The 25,676-nt window shown below is 46.4% G+C and overlaps 1 protein-coding gene across 23 annotated transcripts in view; it reads left to right on the forward strand.

Annotated features, from left to right (window-relative positions):
- The window catches only part of zgc:110045 (uncharacterized protein LOC664755 homolog), a 326,605-nt gene that overhangs the window by 218,012 nt on the left and 82,917 nt on the right, over positions 1–25,676 (forward strand). For 19 of the 23 annotated variants that reach the window (XM_038797701.1, XM_038797711.1, XM_038797696.1 and 16 more), the window contains 2 exons: positions 15,445–15,568; positions 16,117–16,188. In XM_038797701.1, the coding sequence (XP_038653629.1) occupies positions 15,491–15,568; positions 16,117–16,188 (150 nt within the window). In that variant the 5' untranslated portion in view covers positions 15,445–15,490. The remainder of the gene's footprint in view (positions 1–15,444; positions 15,569–16,116; positions 16,189–25,676) is intronic. The other 4 variants (XM_038797707.1, XM_038797697.1, XM_038797706.1 and 1 more) reach the window with 1 other exon arrangement.

Genomic DNA, 25,676 nt, shown 5'->3' on the forward strand with positions numbered 1-25,676 from the left:
AGATTTGCCCCGGGCATCACCAGACCTCTGCACGCCACAATGAGGTTCCTTGAGAGGTCAGGCTGCAAGGGCTAAGTGGGGTCTCAAGAATGAGTTGCAATCCTGCCTCATGAGTCACGAAGACCCTCTCATTGGGAGAGGATGACTGCAGTATGAGTTGAACCTCACACTCAGGCCGCACTGTGAGGACAAAGGTGTTAAGCTGCATGGAAATTCAAATACACTTGTCAGGGGGGTTTGAGTGCCAGGAATTAGTGTTGGGGTAGATGGTTGTGGTCAATGAAATGCTTGTCAACTCTGCAGCCCCTGTGACCTGGGAGAATGGGGGTGCCCTCCATGGATGTGGTTGACATGCTATTTGCAGTCTTCACATGAGTAAGCTGTGCTTTGTACCATGGGAGACAGCCAGTTGCCTGATCAGCTTCCTTCCTTGACTAGTCAACTGTCCCAATTAAATCAGGAGAGAGAAACATGGGTGCCCCTGTTAAAGCCATGCTCATAACCCTTTCAAACTATTGGCCCTAGAATTGAACTCCAAAGCTCATACAAGTGCTAACATAACAGATAACGCTGATGTGTACCCCTATGCATGGCATGATAGTGATGTCTATCATCACTCACCCCTTTCAATGTCATGACGAGGGAGCATCTTTGATGTCCCCTGCGAGGATACAGATGCTGGTCCCATGTATCCACTCATCTTGGGAGGGGGAGGGTGAAGGAATGGTCGGGAATTAGGTGCCACTGAGATTCTTGCTGCTTCATGCATGAGCCATCGATCTGCTGCTGCTTGCAGCTAGGACCAACGCCCCACAGAGGAGGGGAAGGCTGGGCCCATAGTTGTTCCTGTAACAGATGGTGGAGGCTTGTAGAACACACTACGGGCTAAGGGTCTTCTAAAGGGCTGGATTAGCACAGTCGGCTAAACAGTTGGCTTGTAGTGCAGAACAAGGCCAGCAGCGCAAGTTCAATTCCTGGCCCCCCTGAACAGGCACCGGAATGCGGCGACTAGGGGCTTTTGACAGTAACTGGCTAAGGCTCTTCAAGTTACCACTGCTCTGAACTTCAATGCAAGTGGCTCGTTTCAGGGCAGTACGGGTGAACTGTGTGTTATTTCTCAGTCAACCATACACAAATAAGAGAGGTTACAGATGCCCTTAATGTGAGTACATGTCTATAACCCTGTACTGGGACCAGGTGAGCTCAGATACCATGACCATGGCTTTGCCCATTTAGCAGGCATATCCCAGGTGTGGGGTGTGATAGACTGCATGGCACTATGTGACACCATTCATAAACCGCAAGAGATTCCACTCCCTCAATGTCCAACTTGTTTGTGACCACACGATGCGCATAATGTAGATGTGTACCTGATCATGGCGTTCCCTCCAGCAGAGCCCCCAGAGCATTGTTATGGTCTTCTGCACTCACCACAACTTGGCACTGCAGAGGGGAGATCAACTGGACCAGGCGGAGATGGAGTAGTGGCAGGAAGAGCTGGAGGTGGGTGATATAGGTGGACACGTGCAGGAGGAAGAGGAGGAGGACCTCGGCTTGGCCAGGGCCCGCATGTGGTAAAGAGCTTGGGACGCCCCCAAAGCATCTTGGTTCAAGGATAATCAGAACTAGGGAGTGAAGAGCTCTCCCACCATGGGGTCGAACATTAAACTAATGCGGTGCCGGTGCTAGATTCTTGTGATAATGCCTACATTCATGGGGAAGGCGCTAAAGCCATTATCCAACCTCTGCAGGAAAATAATGATGACTTGCATTGATGACAGAGCGATGCTCCTCTCATGCTCAGTGATATGTCTGAGCATGAGAGATTAATGTATCCTGCCAATGAACGGGCTTATCATGGGGTTCACAGATGCCCTCTTCGGCCCTCCAAGCCTGTACTGATCATGATACCAACCTTGGCCAAAAATCTTAGCACTTCCTAGTGCCGTAGCCTTCGATACCCAACCTATCCATGTATTTGTCAAGATTTTAATGAAGAAGCAAGATCATACCTTTCCCGATGAATATTTAATCATTGGTTTCTAGTTCTCAAAAAGTGACTCTTTTCACCTTAACTAGACTATTTGCTGAGTATTTTAAAGATTGATCACCAACATACCCTTTTTCATTCCCTTAATTGTAAGGTGATGAAGAGCAAAACTAGTCACTGCACTCCTATTGGCAATAAAACTACAATCTACTGGCATGAAAATCGTATCTCAGCTTCTGCAGACCTATCCGACATTGGGAGGCCTGGTGTTTTCCTCCAACTTATATCCAAAGTGAGCAGCCTCTCAACACTTTGTCAACCCTTGGCACCCTCATCATAGGAGATGAGTGGCAGACAGGAGCGGCCTAAGCATTGATTCTGGCGGCGAGGGTGTCGCCTCCCATGGACGGAGGGTTGGGAGAGTGGGTCTGTGGACGTGTAGGGGGTGTTATGTGGCAGCAACAGCACACCTTAGCTGAGTCATCAGTGTGGAAGGTGGGAGAGAATGAGCATTGTCACTCTCACACTCCCCAGCATGAAGTGCCAACTGCGGGTTTTGCGAAGTCCGGAGCCATGAAATGAGAGGGTGGAGGATCTGCTGCTGAATAAAGTGATGTTTAAAGCAAGAGCTGTATTACAAAGGTGACCTACCTCTTCTGATTCCTCGGTTCACCAGTGCCCAATAGGTGCCTATTGTTTCTTACTCTTCCTCACCCTCCACTATGTCTAGGTGTATCCCTAGGATCCACAGCTGATGACTTCCACACCCTGTAACCTCAGATGACCCAGGGTGACTTGGACCTTGTGGGTCCAGGCCTACCTTTGGGCTGCATGTGTGCTGCAGTGCTGCCCTTCTTGGTGATGGAGGTGTGTCGTTCACTGGGAGGGGGCACGGAATGTCAGATGGTCCCCTGGGTTAAGCCCATGCTGATCCTCTTCCCTTTGGGTGCTCAGGGCTCCCTGGGCTCATCTGTGGGCCAGAAGGACAGCTGGAGTAAGAACCAGAAGCCCCGCTGTGCTCTGGTGCTGACACGTTGGATTCACACTAGTGCCTGCACCATGCAGTTGAAACCCTACACCATGGAACTCACCTACAGCCATGGAGGCCATGTGCTGAACCATGGTGTGATCATCTCCTGCCATGGAGTGCCCATCCTCCATCAAAGTAGCCATTGCGGAATCCACCCTCAATTTTGGCCTTGTTGCGTTGGAGTGACCAGAGGGCAGCAGAGCAGAGCTTCTGATTGGCTGTTCCGGGGAGATTTGCATACGTGCAGAGCGATCAGCGTAAGTTGACGGTGTACCTGCGCAAGTGACCCGAGGAGTACGAGGGAAGGCAAGCATCCAGCAGAGGGCAGCAGAGCAGAGCTTCTGTTTGGCTGTTCCGGGGAGATTTGCATACGTGCAGTGCGGTCAGCGTAAGTTGACGGTGTACCTGCGCAAGTGACCCGAGGAGTTCGAGGGAAGGCAAGCATCTAGCAGAGGCAGCAGAGCAGAGCTTCTGATTGGCTGTTCCGGGGAGATTTGCATACGTGCAGTGCGGTCAGCGTAAGTTGAGGGTGTACCTGCACAAGTGACCCGAGGTGTTCGAGGGAAGGCAAGCATCCAGCAGAGGGCAGCAGACCAGAGTTTCTGATTGGCTGTTCCGGGGAGATTTGCATACGTGCAGTGCGGTCAGCGTAAGTTGATGGAGTACCTGCGCAAGTGACCCGAGGAGTTCGAGGGAAGGCAAGCATCCAGCAGAGGGCAGCAGAGCAGAGCTTCTGATTGGCTGTTCCGGGGAGATTTGCATACGTGCAGTGCGGTCAGCATAAGTTGACGGTGTACCTGCGCAAGTGACCCGAGGAGTTCGAGGGAAGGCAAGCATCCAGCAGAGGGCAGCAGAGCAGAGCTTCTGATTGGCTGTTCCAGGGAGATTTGCATACGTGCAGTACGGTCAGCGTAAGTTGAAGGTGGTTTGTGAAGGGGCTGTTCTCGAGTGACAGCTTTACCCGAAACACTACTTACGTAGTGTCTCCCACCCACCCATCCTCCTCCTCTAACCAAAAAATAAAGTTCTGTCCGTCGGATTGCTAAACTAACAAGTTTTTTTTTTAGTTTTTAGTTTTCAGTAGTTGGGAAGTTAGTTCAGTGGGAATGGAGGCTAAGGCAGTTGAATGTTCCTCCTGCAGAATGTGGGAGGAAAGGGTCACCTCAGGTGTCCCTGCTGACTACATCTGCGGGAAGTGCACCCAACTCCAGCTCCTCGAGAACCGTGTTAGGGACCTGGAGCTGGAGCTGGATGAACTTCGGATCATTCGGGAGGTGGAGGGGTTTATTGAGAGGAGTTATAGGGAGGTAGTCACACCTCAGGTAAAAGAAGAAGGTAGATGGGTTACCATCAGGGGAGGGAGAGGGAACCGGCAGGCAGTGTAGGGATCCCCTGTGGCCGTTCCCATCTATGACAAGTATACCGTTTTGGATACTGTTGCGGGGGACGACTTACCAGGGGTAAGCAATGAGGCACAGGTCTCTGGCACAGAGTCTGTCCCTGTTGCTCAGAAGGGAAGGGAGAAGAGTAACAGAGCACTTGTCATTGGGGACTCCATAGTTAGAGGAACAGACAGGAGGTTCTGTGGGAACGAAAGAGACTCACGGTTGGTGTGTTGCCTCCCAAGTGCCAGGGTTCGTGATGTCTCTGATCATGTTTTTGGGATCCTTAAGGGGGAGGGGGAGCAGCCCCAAATTGTGGTCCACATAGGTACCAACGACATAGGTAGGAAGAGAGATGGGGATTTGAGACAGAAATTCAGGGAGCTAGGGTGGAAGCTGAGAGCTAGAACAAACAGAGTTTTTATCTCTGGGTTGTTACCCGTGCCACGTGCTAGCGAAGTGAGAAATAAGGAGAGAGAGGAGTTGAACACGTGGCTACAGGGATGGTGCAGGAGGGAGGGTTTTGGTTTCCTGGATAATTGGGGCTCATTCTGGGGTAGGTGAGACCTCTACAAACAGGATGACACAGTATGTAGACAGGCCAACAAGGGGCGAGGCCACATTGGATTTGGTACTGGGTAATGAACCCGGCCAGATGTTAGATTTAGATGTAGGTGAGCACTTTGGTGATAGTGATCACAATTCGGTTATGTTTACTTTAGCAATGGGCAGGGATAGGTATATACCACAAGGCAAGTATTATAGCTGGGGGAAAGGCAATTATGATGCTATTCGGCACGTTTTAGGACGTATAGGATGGGGAAGGAAACTGCAGCGGATGGGTACAATCGAAATGTGGAGCTTTTTCAAGGAACAGCTACTGCGTGTCCTTGATAAGTATGTACCTGTCAGGCAGGGAGGAAGTTGTCGAGCAAGGGAACCGTGGTTTACTAAGGAAGTTGAAGCACTTGTCAAGAGGAAGAAGAAGGCTTATGTTAGGATGAGACATGAAGGCTCAGTTAGGGCACTTGAGAGTTACAAGTTAGCCAGGAAGGACCTAAAGGGAGAGTTAAGAAGAGCGAGGAGAGGACACGAAAAGTCGTTGGTGGAGAGGATCAAGGAAAACCCTAAGGCTTTCTATAAGTATATCAAGAGCAAAAGAATGACTAGAGTAAGATTAGGGCCAATCAAGGATAGTAGTGGAAAGTTGTGTGTGGAATCAGGGGAGATAGGGGAAGCATTAAATGGATATTTTTCGTCAGTGTTTACACTGGAGAAAGACAATGTTGTCGAGGAGAACACTCAGGTTCAGTCGACCAGGCTAGAAGGAATTGAGGTTCACAGGGAGGAGGTGTTAGCAATTTTGGAAAATGTAAAAATAGTTAAGTCCCCTGGGCCAGATGGGATTTATCCTAGGATTCTCTGGGAAGCCAGGGAGGAGATTGCAGAGCCTTTGTCCTTGATCTTTATGTCGTCTTTGTCGACAGGAGTAGTGCCGGAAGACTGGAGGATAGCAAATGTTGTCCCCTTGTTCAAGAAGGGGAGTAGAGACAACCCTGGTAATTATAGACCTGTGAGCCTTACTTCGGTTGTGGGTAAAATGTTGGAAAAGGTTATAAGAGATAGGGTTTATAATCATCTTGAAAAGAACAAGTTGATTAGCGATAGTCAACACGGTTTTGTGAAGGGTAGGTCATGCCTCACAAACCTTATTGAGTTTTTTGAGAAGGTGACCAAACAGGTGGATGAGGGTAAAGCAGTTGATGTGGTGTATATGGATTTCAGTAAGGCGTTTGATAAGGTTCCCCACGGTAGGCTATTGCAGAAAATATGGAAGTATGGGATTGAAGGTGATTTAGCGGTTTGGATCAGTAATTGGCTAGCTGAAAGAAGACAGAGGGTGGTGGTTGATTGCAAATGTTCGTCCTGGAGTTCGGTTACTAGTGGTGTACAGCAAGGATCTGTTTTGGGGCCACTGCTGTTTGTCATTTTTATAAATGACCTGGAAGAGGGTGTAGAAGGATGGGTTAGTAAATTTGCAGATGATACGAAGGTCGGTGGAGTTGTGGACAGTGCTGAAGGATGTCATAGGATACAGAGGGACATAGATAAGCTGCAGAGTTGGGCTGAGAGGTGGCAGATGGAGTTTAATGCGGAAAAGTGTGAGGTGGTTCACTTTGGAAGGAGTAACAGGAATGCAGAGTACTGGGCTAATGGCAAGATTCTTGGTAGTGTAGATGAACAGAGACATCTTGGCATCCAGGTACATAAATCCCTGAAAGTTGCCACCCAGGTTAATAGGGCTGTTAAGAAGGCATATGGTGTGCTTGCCTTTATCAGCAGGGGGATTGAGTTTCGGAGCCACAAGGTCATGCTGCAGCTGTACATAACTCTGGTGCGGCCGCTCCTGGAGTACTGCGTGCAGTTCTGGTCACCACATTATAGGAAGGATGTGGAAGCTTTGGAAAGGGTTCAGAGGACATTTACTAGGATGTTGCCTGGTATGGAGGGAAGGTCTTACGAGGAAAGGCTCAGGGACTTGAGGTGGTTTTCGTTAGAGAGGAGAAGGCTGAGAGATGACCTAATAGAGACATATAAGATAGTCAGAGGGTTAGATAGGGTGGACAGTGAGAGTCTCTTTCCTCGGATGGTGATGACCAACACGAGGGGACATAGCTTTAAATTGAGGGGTGGTAGATATAGGACAGATGTCAGAGGCAGTTTCTTTACTCAGAGAGTAGTAGGGGTGTGAAACGCCCTGCCTGCAACAGTAGTAGACTCGCCAACTTTAAGGGCATTTAAGTGGTCACTGGATAGACATATGGATGAAAATGGAATAGTGTAGGTCAGATAGGCTTCAGATGGTTTCACAGGTCGGCGCAACATCGAGGGCCGAAGGGCCCGTACTGTGCTGTAATGTTCTATGTTCTTTGTTCTATGACAGCACCGTCTCCTCAGTAGAAGGACATGTGATTCTTCGAGTCGGCTGTGCAGTCCAAGGAGGGATGCTGTCATCCCGTCCTGATGCTCGTCACTCTGACTTTGCAGCTCCAGGAGCTCTGGGATGACCATACCCAGGGGCCGCCTGGGGCTCAGCAGAGTGACCCACGAAGGTGCACTGCTTGAGGGTGTGAGCGACTGGGGTGAAGCCTCTTTAATGCTGGTTTCCTCGGAACTGCTCATGTCCGTGGTGTCCAGGGGCTGCGAGGATGGTCTGTGTTGGTCTGCTGATGGACTTCCAATGAAAGGGAGATGGCACTCGTGCAGGGCAGAGGAAAACTGATAGGAGAAGGGTGACTCACATGAGGCTTGTACCATGGTTGGATGTGTTGAGGGTTCTCATTTGTGTCTTTGGCTCTGACCTTTCCTTCTGCACAGTGTGGTCCACCTCCTTGCCAGCAGGTCCAAGGTCTCGTTCATCAAATGGGGTAAGGGTCTTGAGCTCTGGCATCACTCTGGCTGGCTATGCCCATTCATGCATGTTGAACTCGAGTTTTTGTCCTGCAATGAGACAGATAGGAAGGTTGTAGACGGGAGTCGTGCGAGGTAAGATGGGGCTGAAGTGTGGCATGCATCGGAGGTGAGTAGTAGCGGGCATTTGAGGGGCATCAGAGCTACTGAGGGGATTATGGAGAGGTTAGGTGGCACACAACATGTACTGTGACCCTGCAAGGTGGGTGAAATCACTGTGGAGGTGTGAGGACTGTGCTAAGAACATAGAACAGTACAGCACAGTACAGGCCCTTCAGCCCACGATGTTGTGCAGATCATTTATCCTAATCTAATATCAACCTAACTACACCCCTTCAATTTACTGCTGTCCATGTGCCTAACTAAGAGTAGCTTAAATGTCCCTAATGTCTCTGACTCCACCACCTCCGCCGGCAGTGCATTCCACACACCCATTACTCTCTGTGTAAAGAACCTACCTCTGACATCTCCCCTAAACCTTCCTCCAATCACCTTAAAATTATATCCCCACGTGACAGCCATTTCCACCCTGGGGAAAAGTCTCTGGCTATCCATTCTATCCATGCCTCTCATCATCTTGTACACCTCTATCAAGCCACTTCTCTGCCTTCTTTGCTCCAGTGAGAAAAGCCCTAGCTCCCTCAACCTTTCTTCATAAGACATGCCCTCCAGTCCAGGCAGCATCCTGGTAAATCTCCTCTGTTCCCTCTCCAAAGCATCCACGTCCCGCCTGTAATGAGGCGACCAGAATTGGACACAATATTCCAAGTGTGGTCTAGCTAGGGTTTTATAAAGCTGCAACAAAACCTCGCTGCCCTTAAACTCAATCCCCCTGTTAATGAAAGCCAACACACCATACGCCTTCTTAATAACCCTACAACCTGTGTGGCAACTTTGAGGGATCTATGTACGTGGACTCCAAGATTCCTCTGTTCCTCCACACTTCCAAGAATCCTGCCTTTATCCCGTATTCAGCATTCAAATTCAACCTTCCAAAATGAATCACTTCACATATATCAAGGTTGAACTCCATCTGCCACTTCTCAGCCCAGCTCTGCATCCTGTCAATGTCCTGCTGTAACCTGCAACAACCATCAACACTATCTACAACTCCCCCAACCTTCTTGGCATCGGCAAACTTACTAACCCACCCTTCCACTTCCTCATCCAAGTCATTTATAAAAACCACAAAGAGCAGAGCTCCCAGAACAGATCCTTGCGGGACACCACTGGACACCGACCTCCAGGCAGAATACTTTCCATCCACTACCACTCGCTGTCTTCTTTCAGCCAGCCAATTCTGTATCCAGACAGCCAAATTTCCCTGTATCCCGTGCTCCCTAATTTTCTGAATGAGCCTACCATGGGGAACCTTATCAAATGCCTTACTGAAATTCATATACACCACATCCACTGCCCGACCTTCATCAACGTGTCTTGTCACATTCTCAAAGTATTCAATGTAGCTTGCGAGGCATGAACTGCTCCTCACAAAGCCATGCTGACCATACCCCCATCCCACGGCAGAGTATCCATGCCGTCGTAAACACCATCACGTTTTACGACGGTATGAACGGGCTGCTGCCAGGAGTAATTCTGGCCCCTACAGGGGGTTCACGCCACTCCAGCTGCCGATCCCGGTGTGAATTGTGTGCCGCAGGTTCCGCGCATGCGCAATGGCTCCGGCGCCAACGCGCACATGCCCAATGGCCTCCTTCAGTGCGTGGCCCTGACGCAACATGGCGCAGAGCTACAGGGGCTGGCGCGTAGGAAAGGAGGCCCCCAGCTAGAGAGGCCGGCCCGCCGATCAGTGGGCCCTGATTGCGGGCCAGGCCACATCAGAGGCCCCCCCGGAGTCTGACCCCCCTCCCCCTCCACAGGCCACCACCCGACCCTTCAATGCCGAGGTCCCACCCGCTCAGAGCAGGTTAGAACGGTGACGGCGAGACTCGGTTCTTTTGTTACGGCCGCTCAGCCCATCCGGGCTGGAGAATCGGTGGACCCGCGACCAGCGCCAAGCCAACCATGCGGAGAATCACGTTCCGGCGTCAGGGCAACGTGGCCCGGTCACAGGGATTCTCCGGCCCGGCCCAGGGCTGGGAGAATCCCGCCCCCTATCTTTCAGAATCCTTTCCAATATTTTGCTCACCATAGACTTAAGACTCCACTATCCCTGATCGGCCCTACTCTCACTCTGATCATCCTCTTATTTCTCACATAAATATAGAAAGTCTTGGGGTTTCCCCTAATCCTTCCCGCCAGGGCTTTTTCATGCCCCTTCTAGCTCTCCACAGTCCATTTTTGAGTTCCTTCCTGGCTACCTTGTAGCTCTCTGGAGTTGAGTCAGATCATTGCTTCCTCAACCTTACGTACGCTTCCTTCTTCCTCTTGATTGGAAGCTCCACTTCTCTTGTCATCCAAGGCTCCTTCACCTTACCATTTCTTCCTCATCTCAGTGGGACAAAACTATCCAGCACGTGCAGCAAGTGCTCCTTAAACAATCCCCACATTACTGCTGTGCATTTCCCCAAGAACAATTGTTCCCATTTTATGCTCCTCAGCCTTTGCTGCCTCTGCTCGACCCAATTGTGATGATTGGAAAATGCTTAAACAACCCAGACGTAGCAGCTATTTGAAGATATTCATCCAGAGTCTGAAGGGGTTCGAACAAGAGCCAGAATCTGTTCTGTACCACATTTTATACTCTATGTCCTGATAATTTTAAGATGGACTGAGAGCTGTATGTTTCTTTTCTTGTTGTTTAATGGGATATTGGACAGTTGTGTTAAGGAGTAATTGTAAGCAGTTCTTTTCTGGGTGTGAAGTTAAACATTTAATATTGTATTCATAATAAAAGCTTTGTTTTAGAAATAGCAAAGCCCTATTTTTTTCATGCAATCACCCAAGGAGCAAATCATTCTTTCCGCAGAGTCTTAAAATTAAAATATTGGGGTTTCAGTCCAGTATTCCAGCCACTGTTGGGGTCTGGTCTGGAATCGAAATACCAACCAGAGGTTTGCTGAGGGCTCCCTCTGTAAAACATGGTGCAATTGTTCTGGCAGCCATGCTCCATAATGGTGCGAACAGATCAGAGGCAAGCAGCCATGAATGTGGCATTATTCACGTGGAGAAATAAAAATTGTTAAAGAGGCTGAATATACAACGAGCTTTCCTACTGTTGGGGTTCTCCCTGGTTTTCTCAACGGAGCTAACACTTAGAAAAAATATGATAAGATTGCACCCATAAAGGGCAGCACGGTGGCACAGTGGTTAGCATTACTGCCAACGGCGCTCAGGACCTGGGTTCGAATCCCGGCCCTGGGTCACTGTCTGTGTGGAGTTTGCACATTCTCCGTGTATGTGTGGGTTTCACCCCCACAACCCAAAGATGTGCTGGTTAGGTGGATTGGCCACGCTAAATTGCCCCTTAATTGGAAAAAATAATTGGGTATTCTAAATTTATTTAAAAAAAGATTGCACCCATAGACCTGTTCACTGTTGTCTTCAGTAAAGCTTCAGTAATCATCATAAATCATTTTGATGGATTTATATTTGCTTCCAAAACAATCCTACGTGTTCATTATGGATCATTGCATAATTTCAATTTTACAAACTGACAGATAGCAACTACGATTCCTTCTGAACTAATACCATTCTGTTTTTTTGGTTCAGCATGAGGAATGCATTTAGCTAAGTGGAAAAATCAATGCTTTATTTTCAGTTCATCTGAAATTTTTAGCAGCATTTTTATGATCTGACTGTTCAGCTACAAAGAAAATTAGTGTAACTTGCACAGAAGACTATTGGAACAGAGTTAATGGACTATTGGAATACAGTTATTTTATAGGATTCCTGTATTTGAGAACCATAGTTAAACAAGTGTAATAAAGTCAATGCAAAAGGGATGGATATTTTATTTGGCTTTTTAGTCAATTGAGAGCTGCAAGCATCAATGTTACAGAAAAGGTGATGCACCTTTAGTGAATTTGAAAGAGATAACACCATTAATATTCAAAAATTACCGCAGCTATTTTTAAAATACTGTATTGTGTTGAGAAAATGCTCAGTTCAGTAACATACCCAGCCAACCCATAATAGTCACCATTAAAAAAGAATTACAATGGAGCAAAAACTCCAGTCTGATAATTATTAGTGGATAAGCAAAGTTAGTGGACATTATATATTACAGTACATTATGTGCAGTAATAATTTCATAGTGCGTCCAACAGATCAATGTGATCTTTTAGTGTTTGAAGGTTTGGTGCTTTCCGCTTTTTGTGTGCTTGTTTGATCCTCATATTTAGCCGTCACCATTGACTGGCAGCAATGTGAAAAGAAAAGCCAAGGTGTAAATGTCTCCCTAATAGTACACAGCCTTTCCACTGACACGTCCTCTGCTATGTCTCTTTGTGACGAGACATAGGTCCCTTATAGCCTCATTCATAATTCTACAGATCTTTATCAAATCACCTCGTCTTTGCTTTTCTAAAGGAAAAAGCTCCAAAGTCTTCAAACTTTCCCAAAAGCTGCCAGTTCTGCTTACCATGGGACATTTAAACGACTCTTGGACAGGCACATGGACAGCAGTAAATTGACGAGGTGTAGGTTAGGTGATCTTAGATTAGGATAAGTGGTTGGCACAACATTGTGGGCCGAAGGTCTGTACTGTGCTGTAATGGTCTATGTTCCATCCTTGTCAATCGTTTTTGCACTTTTTACAGTATTTTTGTTTCCTTTTTGTAATAAGGAGACCTGAACTGTGCACTGTACTCTTAAGAGCAGCCTGATCTGCACAGGTTTAAAGTTAACTTCAATACTTTTAAATTATATACATCTATAAATAATTCCCTGTATTATTATCAATGTTAATAGTTCATTTGGTAATTAATTGCTCTACCTGCAAATTTTCTAATGTATCCTTGTAATATACTACATTCTTCCTTTGTGTTAGCTATGTCGCTTAGTTTGATAAAACCATTTTTGATAATTTTGATAAATGCCATCCACAACAGAAGAAGGTCTATATATTCCATCATTTATGTTATATTTCCGCCACTATCTTTCATCACAAGTGCTGTTTATTTCAAGTGAAAATGCAGGATGAAGTATTCCTTTAAAAGGGCAGATTTCTCTTATATTAAAACTGGCAAAACAGTTTAAGCCTTGGGTCAGGACAACATTTGACTCTGTCTAGTATAGATTTGTGCCTCCATACTCTATTTTATCTGGATTGAGTAAGGTCCTGATTATTCTACATGTCATCATGAATAAAGGTCATTTTGTGAAAGCATGTCAAGGCGAGGACAGGAAATTATCCTGGGGCACATTCAATCTCCATAGCAGTTAAATACATAACTGCATTAAGCCATGTATTGAATGCAAAAAGTTGCAGAAATGTAATTATATTGTACTGAAGTTGTATAAGAGCTCGTGGTTTTGGATAGCGGCTGGTATAATGCCTATATTTCTCGTTTTGACAGAATGGAAGGTGCAGCTGTTGGAAGTTAATGTTAATACTTGACTGAAGGACACCCGTACACTCTGCAATAACCATGTGCTAAAAGATGCTCAGCATTGATCCGAGAGTAATCTGAAAGCTTCATTCTTTCCATTCACCTTTTATCACAGAAATGAAGGGCAGTTCTTGCGATGTTTCATCCTAGATTTGTAATAATTCACTAAGCACATCCGTACAGTCAGCATGACAAAACGGATATGGCGAAGAAGGATAATTTCTGTCATAATTAAAATACTTCTTCACTAATAGTAATGAACTGAAGCATTATATTATTAATCAGAGACGATGAGCAAACCTTGTGTGTTTTCTTGGAGTATTGTATTTATTTTGGCAGGGCAGCTGATTTGATTTAGAAATCTCACTTTTAGTGACACGCAGGGCACGATCTACATGCCGTGTCCCGCTGGAACCAGGGCAGGGTTCCAGGAGAGGCCTAGTTCAGGATTCCCAACAGCCATTCCGCCTTGCTTGATCACGTAAGACGTCGCGATCTGGGTCACGTCCACAGTGGGCGGGACCCAGTCTCACACGGCTAATTGAGTTTAAGAACTTACTTAGCCGTGCTCACGCTGGACCTAAGCCACCCAGCATTTCCTTGCCTCGCTGAGGAGACCTAGCCGGGTGCCGTTCAGTACTGGTCCCCACAAACGGGGACAAGGTGGAGGCTACTGGGAGGGTCTCTCAGGCAATCTGAGGCCCACAGGTGGTCGGCCACCGGGCAGAGTGGTACCCTGGCAGCACCAAGGTCTGAGGGTTGCGTTGGAGGGTCGAGAGATCGAGATGCCATTTACTGAGCTCCCAGTGCAGGAGATGATGCTGAGTGTGGCCTCGTTGGGCGTTCCTCACAGTGGCACTAAAAAAAAAGTGTCATTAGATAGCGGGACTCTATTTTTACAGTTCGATCGCACCTATTATTTAAATCTTTCTGAGCATACGCAAATTAACATTTTGTTTTTGGTGAAATATTTTATTTGGACCATTATGTAGTTTACAGACAACCAAGCAAAAGCATCAGACAAAACATAAAGAAGTATTGTTGGTGTACAGTGGCATGGTAGTACAGAACTTTAATATTGATGAAAAAGATAGACATATGGCCAAAGCTTTTCACCTTGAACTATTCAGGACGAATGCAAGTATGCTCACAACATACTACAAGAGAAAAGAACACTGATTGGTTGCAACGTCGACTTTAATTGGCTGCATTGTTCCAATGGAGAAAGCTATAGGGAACTATAGGTTTCCATTAGCTCCTGGATAATTTATAAAATGTGCAAAGCTTGAACGTATTACTTCATATATATTAATTCATAGACAAGGACCTGCTCTTTGCAAACAAAAGAAATATCTTCAAGCTTTGTGCCTTTTTGATTTACCCTGGAGTTTCGGGAGCCTATAGTTCCCTGCTGCCTTCTTCAAGCCAATGCCTCAGCCATTCAGAGTTGACTTGCCAATCAATCAGCACTCATTTCTCCTCTCATATAAATTTTTGTGATCACTTGAAATTTGGCATTCGTGCATTTGTCCAGGTGAGTGCAAGACAAAGCCAAAAAGCTTTGGCAATTTTTCTCTTTTCAATAATTTTGTTGGTTTTTCAACATTAGATTTAATTTTGATGTTTGATTGAAATCTCAGAATGTATCACACCCACACACACATCAATTCTACAGTGAAAATGTTGAAATACTTTCTTTCATGCCATCAGTCACATATTTTACGTGAAAAGTAGTACAAGTATGAGAAATATATTGATTCTGTATCACAAAACAAGAAAAAACTGAAACGGAATAGCAACTATTTACTTCTTATAAATTCAAACATTTTTTATTGGTTCAGGTTTTTCAGTGTGATTGTTGTCAAATTCCTTTGTAGGCTTCTTCTGAACCATTTTCTATCTAAATTTCAATACTTCAGCAAGACTAAAAAGTAGACAACTTTTATTCAAACAAAAGGGGTATGCAGTATGTGGAAGTTTATAACTAACTTAGTTAAATTCAAATATATGTAAATATTGCAGAAGCTGTAATCTTTGAAAATGTTTTGCTTCCTGTAGGGTTCCAGTATTTTTGGGTGAAAACAGAGTGCCTCCAAACTTCAGAATGAATAAATCAGATTCCAAAGTGACTGAAGGGGGACTGAACGTCACTCTTACAATTCGCCTACTTATGCATGGAAAGGTATTGTGTCATCAACAGCGACTAACTGCCTAAGGCTGCATTTGAGCGTGCATGTTATTAGTTATTGATTTTGAAGTAATTACGGTTGTGCTCCTAGCAAAGAGACATTGCTGAAAAAAGACTATCTATTTAAAACTGTCTGGTTCCAGTTGTTGAATATTTGGTGAGGGAAATTACTTTAACACAAGTCTAATTTTATGCATAACATAAAATGCAATAAGTTTCTCAGCACAGTTTCCCCGGATGGACAAGGAATTTATTCAGTAACTCGTTGACCCATGAAAAGGTGGAAGGCATCACCTTTGATCCCTGATCTCAGCTAGTGCAGCAGTTGAGACACTGATTAAATCAGTGCCCTGTGTTCAGAAATCAGGAGAAAATTATGACAGTTCTTGCTCCTGCAAATAGGAATTACATTTGCTGTTTGCTGGTCTTGTGGCACTACTCCTTTATCAAATGAATTTTTATATATGGATACTAGTGCCTCATGTCATTAGTCTCATTTTCTTTTCTCTTTCTTCCGCTGTTATTTTTTAATATCCTCACAGGAGAAGATCTCCTTTACAAAGCCCTTCGCACAGATGGTCTGGGTCTTAACTTCATGCTGCTCTGTGATGGAGGTATTGTTATTGGTCAAGCCATGTCATTTATTCCCCTCTCATCCCCCAAAATGATGTGTTCCATGACACAATATTCTATCTAGCAGTGCAGGTGATAGCCAATATAATTTGCTCTCAGCAAGTTGAAGTGACAGGCATCGCACAAAACTGAACTCATATCTATCTTATTTTGAAACAGATGGTCCACAAAATGTTCTGAGATGCTCTTTTTGTGTTAGTGCCTCTACTCCATCAGTTGCTCAAATCTGAGAAATTCACAGGGTGGGGAATCGTTTGCAAGTTTTGTGCACCAATTATTTCAATCTGAAAGTAACAAATGCACCTTTATGCAAAGAGCAATGGATGAAAAAGAAAAAGCTGATAAATGGACAAAAACAAGGGAACTATAGTGCCAAAGCATACAAACTAATAAAATCACAAAGTTGAAACTCAGCAAAATGCTTATAATATAAACAGACAATGTCACTGGCTTTAACTCAAGTTGGATTGTCTTTAATTATGAATCAACATTTCGTTAAGTTTAATGCTGTGAATCATTCTCATAAACCCATGAGATTTTCCAGAGGAAGGAGTGAGGATGAGGATTTCTCAAACAGATCTGATAATTTCGATACAAATCAGAGTTTCCATTTTAGAGCATGCTTGGTTAAAATTACTGTGGCAAGTATCTCACAGCCAGGCCCATTCAGCACATGCATCCAATGATATTGGGGAATTATGGAAATAATGAAGCATTTTGTGTGCTCATTCCCTATGTTGTTGGCCAAAGAGACCAGGATCCTCGGCTACAGCTTGACCCAATGTGGCTACGAGTGTAACTGGGCTCAGGAGCCTCTTCACAAGCTGTGTGCGAAGTTTAATAGGGTCATGTCTTCCATACTGTCCCATCATAGAAATGGTGCACATGAGCAGCAATCCAATCACAGTGCCTGCTGAGAGCAAATACCTAAGAGGAGGCTGTGTTACATGGAACAAAATAATTCACAACCACCCTTCCATCAATATCTGTGTTTCGTATCCACCATCCAATGCCTGATGTTCCTTTCGCAATACCAGAAAATCATTCTGCACTCTGCAGGAAAAAAGCAGCCCTTCAATGGTTTTGATGACTGCCATTCTGGTCCTGCAAATCCTGTTGCATCAGAAGCAATACACCTGCAGAGCTAGAAAATTATACAAACAAACTGACCCAGATCTCACTCACCACCACCTCTCTGTTGTTAAATTATCATACTGTTTATGCGACATCCAGTATTGGATGAGCAGAAATCTCCCCCAATTAAATATTGGAAAGACTGAAGACATTGTTTTCAGTCCCTGCTCCATTTCCTTGCTGCCGATTCCATTCCTCCCTCTGGCAACAGTCTGAGGTTAAGCCAGTCAGTTCTCAGTTTTGGTATCACGTTCAATCCCGGGATGAGCTTCTGACCTCATTTTTGTGCTATCACCAAAACAGCCCATTTCCACCTCTTTAACATCGCTAAACTTAGCCACATCTCAGCTCATCAGCTGTTGAAATCCTCATCCGTACCATCATTAACTGAAGACTCGACTATTCCAATACACTCCTGGCTGGCCTCCCTATTATACCTTCTGTAAACTTGACGTAGTCTGAAACTGCTACAAATTATTTTCTCTATCACTCTGTGCTCACTGACCTACAGTGGTTTCCTGTCAAGAAACATTTTGATTTTAAATTTCTCAGTGTTGTTTTCAAATTATTCCATGGCCTCGCCCTGCCCGATCTTTCTAATCTCCTCCAACTACACAACTCTGAGATTTCTGTACTCCTCTCATCTGACCTCTTGTGCATTTCTAATTATAATTGCTCCATCAAGCATTGGTGGCCTTGCCTTCAGTTATCTAGACTCCAAGCTCTGGAATTCCCTCCCTACACCTCTCAACCTCTCTACCTTACTTAACATTTTCCTTAAAACATACCTCTTTGACCTAGTGTTTGGTCATCTGACCTAATATCTCCTGTGTGGCTTGGTGGCTTACTTTATTTCATACTTCTCCTGTGAAGTGGCCTTGGGGCGTTTCACTGCTTTAAAGGCATTATATAAATATAAGTTGTTGTTACTCTTGTTGTTTGTAGCATTTGTCCCCTTTAGGGGCCAAGAGGGTCATGTAACCCGAGTAACCAATCAGGGACCAGGGTGGGGGATCACCCTGGCAAGTGTGGGTTTCTGTATCTGTTAGATCCTAGAATCTGATTTGTAGCCAAGAGGCTTCAAGCCTCTGCACTGTAGGTCTACGTAAATAAACCTTGCAGTTGTTATTTAACTAACTGGTGAACGAAAAATATTACATTAGGGATGAGGATAAAAGAAAAAAGGCGATTCCAAGATCATGAGTATTAAGTCATGTTGAAGTTCAGTTCGAGATGAGAAACAGAAGAGCGTTTGCAGATATTTGGAAGGTTAGAACCTTTTGATGCCTCTGTGGACCACCATAAATTGAACATTTGGGCTACTTTTTTTCAGGCCAATGAAATGGAGGAGGGGTCGAGAAAGGCAATCCTTCTGAGTGTGTGAGACACAGGCCTACAATTTAATACGCAGCCCCACATTCTCAAGTGCGTCCAACTCCAAGTCATTCACTGAGATAGTTGAATTGGTGAAATAACACCACCATCCGAAGCCAGTGGTAATGTTGTAGTGATTTAAGTTTAACTCAACCGGAGAGCCCCTGGGGAAATAAAGACAGATCGCAGAGTACTGCGACTTCGGTGCCGCTCTCAACGATGTGCTTCCAGGACCATTTAGCCTGCGGGTTAATTAATGAGGCCATCCAAAGGAAGCTATTAGCAGAAGCAGATATAAATTTTAAGAAGATACTGGAGGTAGCATTAGCGATGGAGGGCACTGAGAAGGGCACACAGGAGATTCAGAGCATCCAAAATGGCACGGTTCAGAAGTTAGGGCGGGAAGCTGCAGTCAGCAGTGGCCCCAGAAATGGATATGTAATTGTAAAACGGAAAGCAAATGCAGCCACAAATAGAGTGAGAATGTTTAAAAGAACCAATCAATCGCCTAGGATTGAAGTAGAGTGTTTCCGGCGCGGGCGTAATCACTCCCCTGAAGCCTGCCAGTTGAAAGTTTTTCTGCCACAGGAAAGGTCACTTAAGGCTCCGATGCAAAAGTAAGTCCAGTCTACCCAATAACAGAGTCAGTAAGACATCATAAGTGCATAATATGGAAGAGCGCAGTACTACGGATTTAAATGTTCACTTATTGTTCAATGTGAAAGCAAGCAAAAGGTCCCATCACTGGGATGCTTTTGGTAAACGATAGGCCCTTAAAGATGAAAGTTGACATGGGAGCCTCTGCCACAGTGATAGGAGAACACATTTCAATATTTATAAGAAGGAGCCCAGCCATTGAGTTTGAGGGGTGACGCAGCAAAACAAACAACTTATACAGGAGGAGCTGTCAAGGTAAAAGGGGTACGGAGTCATCAGCAGTCTGCTCAGCTCCCAATAATAACAACGCTGTTAGGCCAAGAGCCATAATTGGCTCAAGGTAATCAAGTTAAACTGGATGGAGATCTTCCAAGGAAGCAAGTAAGTGAAGTCGCCAAAGTCCCAGATGACCATAGACTGCTTTCCCCTTTGAGGGGGAGAACTGACTAGTGGTAATTTAACTTGAGGATCACCACACTTCAGGTGAGGTGCAAGGTTGAGAAGGCGGGGTCTTCATGAATAACCTCAGCTGGTAAGGAATTGAACCCGTGTTTTTGGCCTCGCTCTGCATCATGAGCCAGCTGTCCAGTCTGAGCTAAACTGGCCTCCAGGTACAGGAAGAGGGACTGCCTGAGTTGATGAATAAGTATGAGAACATTTTTCCTGATGAGTTAGGCAAACAAAGGGTCCTAATAGTGAACACCTATGTAGATCCAAGAGCAACTCCTAATTTTTTAGAGCGAGACCAGTACCATACAGCTTGCGCGATGGGTGGGACATGGAATTGAAGAGATTGGATGAACTGGGTTTTATCCAGCCAGTTCAGTTTGTGGAGTGGGTAGCACCCATAATCCCTGTGATAAAGTCCAACAAGACTGTCCGTATCTGTGGAGACTACAAATGAACAGTTAATCGGGTTGCCAAGTTAGATAAGTATCTAAGATTGAAGACTTGTACGCAAAGCTGGCTGGGGATCAGCCTTATACAAAGCTAGACATGAGCCACGCATATCAGCAACTTGAGTTAGATGAGGCTTCCCAATAAATATGCACAAAGATTTGTGTCAGTATATGCGCTTATCCTTTGGTGTATCATCTGCATGCGCTATTTTCCAGAGAACAATGAAAAATCTATCGTAAGGTCTGCCATGAGTTGTAGTATACCTGGATAACTGGATTGTCAGAAGCTGAGCACCTAGCTAACTTAGAGGTGCTAAAGATATTGCAAGTGGCTGGAGGACACCTCAAGAAGAAAAAATGTACTTTTCTAGCCATTGAGGTCACCTATACGGGGTATTGAGTAGATGCACAAGGATTACACCCCCTGGAAGACACGGTCGGAGCAATAAAGGAGGCACCGACCTCCAGAAACACATTTGACGTCGGCATTCTGAGGAATGGTGCATTACTATGGGCGTTTTCAAAATTATTGCCCCTTTTGCATATGCTATTAAAGAAGCACCAGCATTGGGTTTAGAAGATGCCCCGGAGAGAAGTTTTTAACAGAGTAAAGCAATTGTTACATTCATTGAGTTTATTGGTGCATGGCAACCCATCTAAGGAATTGGTATTAACCTGTGACCCCTCTCCATATGGCATCATAGTGTCATGAGAATGTCGCTTTAAGAAATGTTTGGCTGCTCATATTACTGCAGTGATGTCAGAGTGTGGGTGGAGCTGGGCTGTCTGTCAGCTTTTTTACTTTTATTTCAGACTGTTTGCTGTTGGGTGTGTTTTAGTTTTGTTTTCAGTGTTGTAGCTGAAGCCAGACAATGCAGATGTACTGTTGATCTCTCTGCCATGAAAAGACTATCTCTTGATCATTTCATGAATTCAGAATTATAAATGTTCTCAGTAGTGAATGTAAACCTAATGTGCTTCTATTCAAAGGTGTTTCTTTTGTCTTCTGCGTGTTGTTTGGAAAGTTATTAAGGATTACTTAGTGTTGTAATCTTTGGGGGTTGTATTTGAATTGATGGTTGCTAACATGTTCACTGTATGTTTTAAAAAAGGTTAATTTGAGTTCGTAGAATAAACATTGTTTTGTTTTTAAAATACCTTTCCATTTCTGTTTTACCACACCTGTAGAGTGGGCCATGTGCTCCCCATACCACAATCTATTAAAAGTTGTGGGTCAGGTGAACTCCATGATACACTTTGGGGTTCTCTAAACCCTGTCCTGTAACAATAGAACATAGAATAGTACAGCACAGTACAGGCCCTTCAGTCCATGATGTTGTGCCGACCATTTATCCTAATCTAAGATCAACCAAAGCCACACCCCTTCAATTTACTGCTGTCCATGTGCCTGTCTAAGAGTCGCTTAAATGTCCCTACTGACTCTGACTCCACCATCTCTGCTGGCAGTGCATTCCACACACCCACTACTCTCTGTGTAGAGAACCTACCTCTGACATCTCCCCTATACCTTCCTCCAATCACCTTAAAATTATGTCCCCTCGTGACAGCCATTTCCACCCTTGGGAAAAGTCTCTGGCTATCCACTCTATCCATTCCTCTCATCTTGTACACCTCCATCAAGTCACCACTCTGCCTTCTTCGCTCCAGTGAGAAAAGCCCTAGCTCCCTCAACCTTTCTTCATAAGACATGCCGTCTAGTCCAGGCAGCATCCTGGCAAATTTCCTCTGTACCTCTCCAAAGCATCATCATCCTTCCTAAAATGGGGTGACCAGAAGTGGACACAATATTCCAAGTGCGAACTAGCTAGGGTTTTATAAAGCTGCAGCAAAACCTCGCTGCTCTTAGAGTCAATCCCCCTGTTAATGAAAGCCAACACACCATACGCAGTCTTCACAACCCTATCAACATGGGTGGCAATTTTGAGGGATCTATGTACATGGATCCCAAGATCCCTCTGTTCCTCCACACTTCCAAGAATTCTGCCTTTAACCCTGTATTCAGCATTCAAATTCGATCTTCCAAAATGAATCACTTCAAGGTTGAACTCCATCTGGCACTTCTCAGCCCAGCTCTGCATCCTGTCAATGTCCTGCTGTAACCTGCAACAACCCTCAACACTATCTGCAACTCCCCCAACCTTTGTGTCATCGGCAAACTTACTAACCCATCCTTCCACTTCCTCATCCAAGTCCTCCCCGGCACCCTTCACTCCATTCGGTCATTCCTGTGCACTGTGACTTACGAAACTCCCCATGAACGTCTCTTTGCCTTCCTTAGGAAGTACACCTCCGGGGTTTCGCTCCCAACATGGCTGACAGCTCCAGGACCTGTTCTCCTCTGCAAGCACGTGCGGCTCCATAAGGTGGATCCGTTGGTTGAGAGGGTATCTTCTCCACGCTAACCCGCAGTGCGCCGATGTAGCATACCCCGATGGCTGCCAAGACACTGTCTCCCTCAGGGTCCTGGCACCAGCTGGGTCCCCCCACACCCTCTCTGCGCCCCCCCCCCCCCCCCCCCCCATCCCCGCACTCCAACATAGCCCCTGCTCCAGGACGATCCGCCCTCCCCTTGGCCCGTTGATGAAGATGAGGTCAGCACGCTCCCGGAGTCACCGACGACCGAACCGACGTCTGAATCGCCACCACAACTGTGACGCTCGCACGCCGGGTCAAGGTGCCCGACCATCTAAATTTGTAACCTCTTTCTTAAATGTTAAACAACCTGTATGTAAATAGTTTTCCACCACCCCCGCTGGACTCTTTTTTTTTAACAGGAGGTGAATGTGGTAGTCACCACTGTTGTATTGTGAATACTGCATACAAGGGTATTACGGTAAGGCCTCTGTACTACAGGTACGGGGGTAGATTCCTGCGTGCTGGCTCTGCCCAGTAGGCAGAGTATAAATGTGTGGGCTCTCCGAGCTGCAGCCATTTCAGCAGCAGCTGCGGGAGGCTCCACATCTCTGGGTGATAAAGCCTCGATTACTCTGTACTCTCGTCTCGTCCTAATTGATAGTTCATCATGCTAGACCCTCTGTCCCCTAGTATTTGCGGAAGATTATTTGTGCCCTCCTTTGTGAAGACAGATCCAAAGTATTTGTTCAACTGGTCTGCCATCTCTTTGTAGCCCATTATGAATACAATCACACTCAACAACACAAGGCACTTCATTTGCATTATTTCTGACATCAAGATAAAGGCACTCAATCTAGTCCTGTAATGCAGGAAGTTAAGTCACTGAATCAACCCGAAAAAAGCAGCTGTATAAAAACAGCTTACGGCTCTGAATCAAAGGCATATTTTCTTTGGAATAGTTGCATCCGCTTCCCTGCTGAGATAACCATTGGCTGAAATGTTCTGCAGGCTGTGATGCCGACAGTTCCACCAGATCACTCCCACCTTTGCCCTCCTTTACTCCACTTGAAAGCTTTCTCAAATAAATCATAGGGCGTGATTCTCTGGCCTCGTTACGCTCTCGTTCAAGTGTAATGAGGCCGGTGAATAGAGGGAGAGGCTAAAAATGTGATCCGCATCAGACCAAACAGTTTGCATTGGAATCGGCCCGTTCCCATAGGTGAAATCGGGATCTCGACGTACCGTGGCGAGAAACCAATTATCACCACTTAAGCCCCATTTCCATGCAATTAACGAGAGCCACCCCATATCCAACGGCCTCCCGTCATTAACCAGCCTCTCCAGCAAGTGGTTACGCTGGTGCCGATCAGTATTCCTTTTGAAAAATGTGAACCTGCCGGAAAGGGGGGGGGGGGGGGGGGGGGGGGGGGGGGGGGGTCGGGTGGTGGGGGAGATGCATGGAGAGATGGTTAAATGGTCCGAGGGTCAGCCCGCGTTGCTGAAGGAACTGACAGAGGCATCAAACTGGTTGTGTGAAAAGGTGTTTAATGTGTTGTACCCCACTCCTGATGGTGCCATCTTGGGATGGAGGGGCAGCTGGTTCGAGCTCCAGCTGCACTTGCATCATCTGGCTCTGTCGGCACTGGCGGTTCCCCATGGTCTGCACCATAGTGTTGACGCCCTCGGTGATGCTGCTCAGTGACTGTGACATGCTCTGCAGCATCTCACCCATGCCCATCTGAGAGCAGGACATGTCTTGCAGAACCTCATCAAGGTCGGCCTGGTACTGGGTTACATCCCCCTGCGAGTCAACATTCTGCCAAGACCCTCAGTCATGGCCGTCACCGACTGCACGACGCCTTGGACACCTTCCATAGTGCCGACGTCGTGCACCAGGCTTTGCACTGCAGTGGCCACCCTGGCAGTGTTTGTCTCGGTGCCACTCATTGCCGGCGCCATCTCCTGTGCCGGTAGCCTCTGGGACTCCTCCAAGTGGCTATAGCTCTGCTGAAGTGATGCTGACATCTACCTCTGAACGTGCGGGTTGCTCCCTATCGTCTCCATCAGCTCCGGGCACCTCTGGTCACGGCTCAGCATCAGGCTGGGATCTAGATGGGTCCTGGGATCCAGCAGACCTCCGACTGCTGTCTGGCCTGGGGGTTCCTGCCTCCACCTGATGTGCATCATCAGCGGTGTGGTGCTCACCAGATTGTGCCTCTAAGCCTGTCCACTAACATGTCCCACTAAGGCGCGTGATTCTGCACTGGTGGTGGATGGGGATGATAGCTGTGCCGTGACTATGGTCACATCCTCAGAGCTTCCCTCCGAGGTGTTCTCCTCGGAGTCAGGAGAGGGTGCCGCCTGAGATGGACCGACGCCATTGGCTGGATGACCTGCGGGAGAATAGACACATGGTCAGTGGGAGGGATGGGTCAGTCAGTAAGGCAATCACTACTCACGTTTGACAGTTCCCCGGGTAGAGCCAGGTGATTCCTTAGCTCTGCGGTGTCTGCGTGGGTGACCGATCTGTCCTCAGCCACAGCAGTCACCTCCAGGGCACGCTCCTCGAAGGAAGTGAAGATTCTTATGTCTGGCACACCTCCTCCAGTCTGGGCCCTCTCTCAACTGTAATGGGAGAACTTTTCCAGAGGCGACACAGAGAGGGCATCGTTAGCCACATGTGTGGTTCACAGTGGTGGGAAGGGGTGTGTGAAAGAGGGTTAGGGGTGGTGGGTTGAGGGGGAAGGGGATGGAGGAAGGGCTGGGGGTCGCATGGGGAGTTGGGGGGGTGGATGGTCCCTTTGGGGAGATGGGAACGGTGGAGGGCGCTGGTGTCTACTCACTCGTGCTGCCCGGTGTTGACCTTTTTATGACAATGAATGGCAGTTATCCTGGTCATACTCCCCAAGTTGACAGCAGCTGCAATTCATCCCAGGCAGCACCGGCTACCTTGTGGCTGACTCACCAAGACCCTAGGGGGAACAGGACATCCCTCCTGGCCTCCACAGCGTCTATCAACCTCCCCAAGT

The sequence above is a fragment of the Scyliorhinus canicula genome, chromosome 5 (assembly GCF_902713615.1).
Source record: "Scyliorhinus canicula chromosome 5, sScyCan1.1, whole genome shotgun sequence".
Taxonomy (NCBI): Eukaryota; Metazoa; Chordata; class Chondrichthyes; order Carcharhiniformes; family Scyliorhinidae; genus Scyliorhinus; species Scyliorhinus canicula.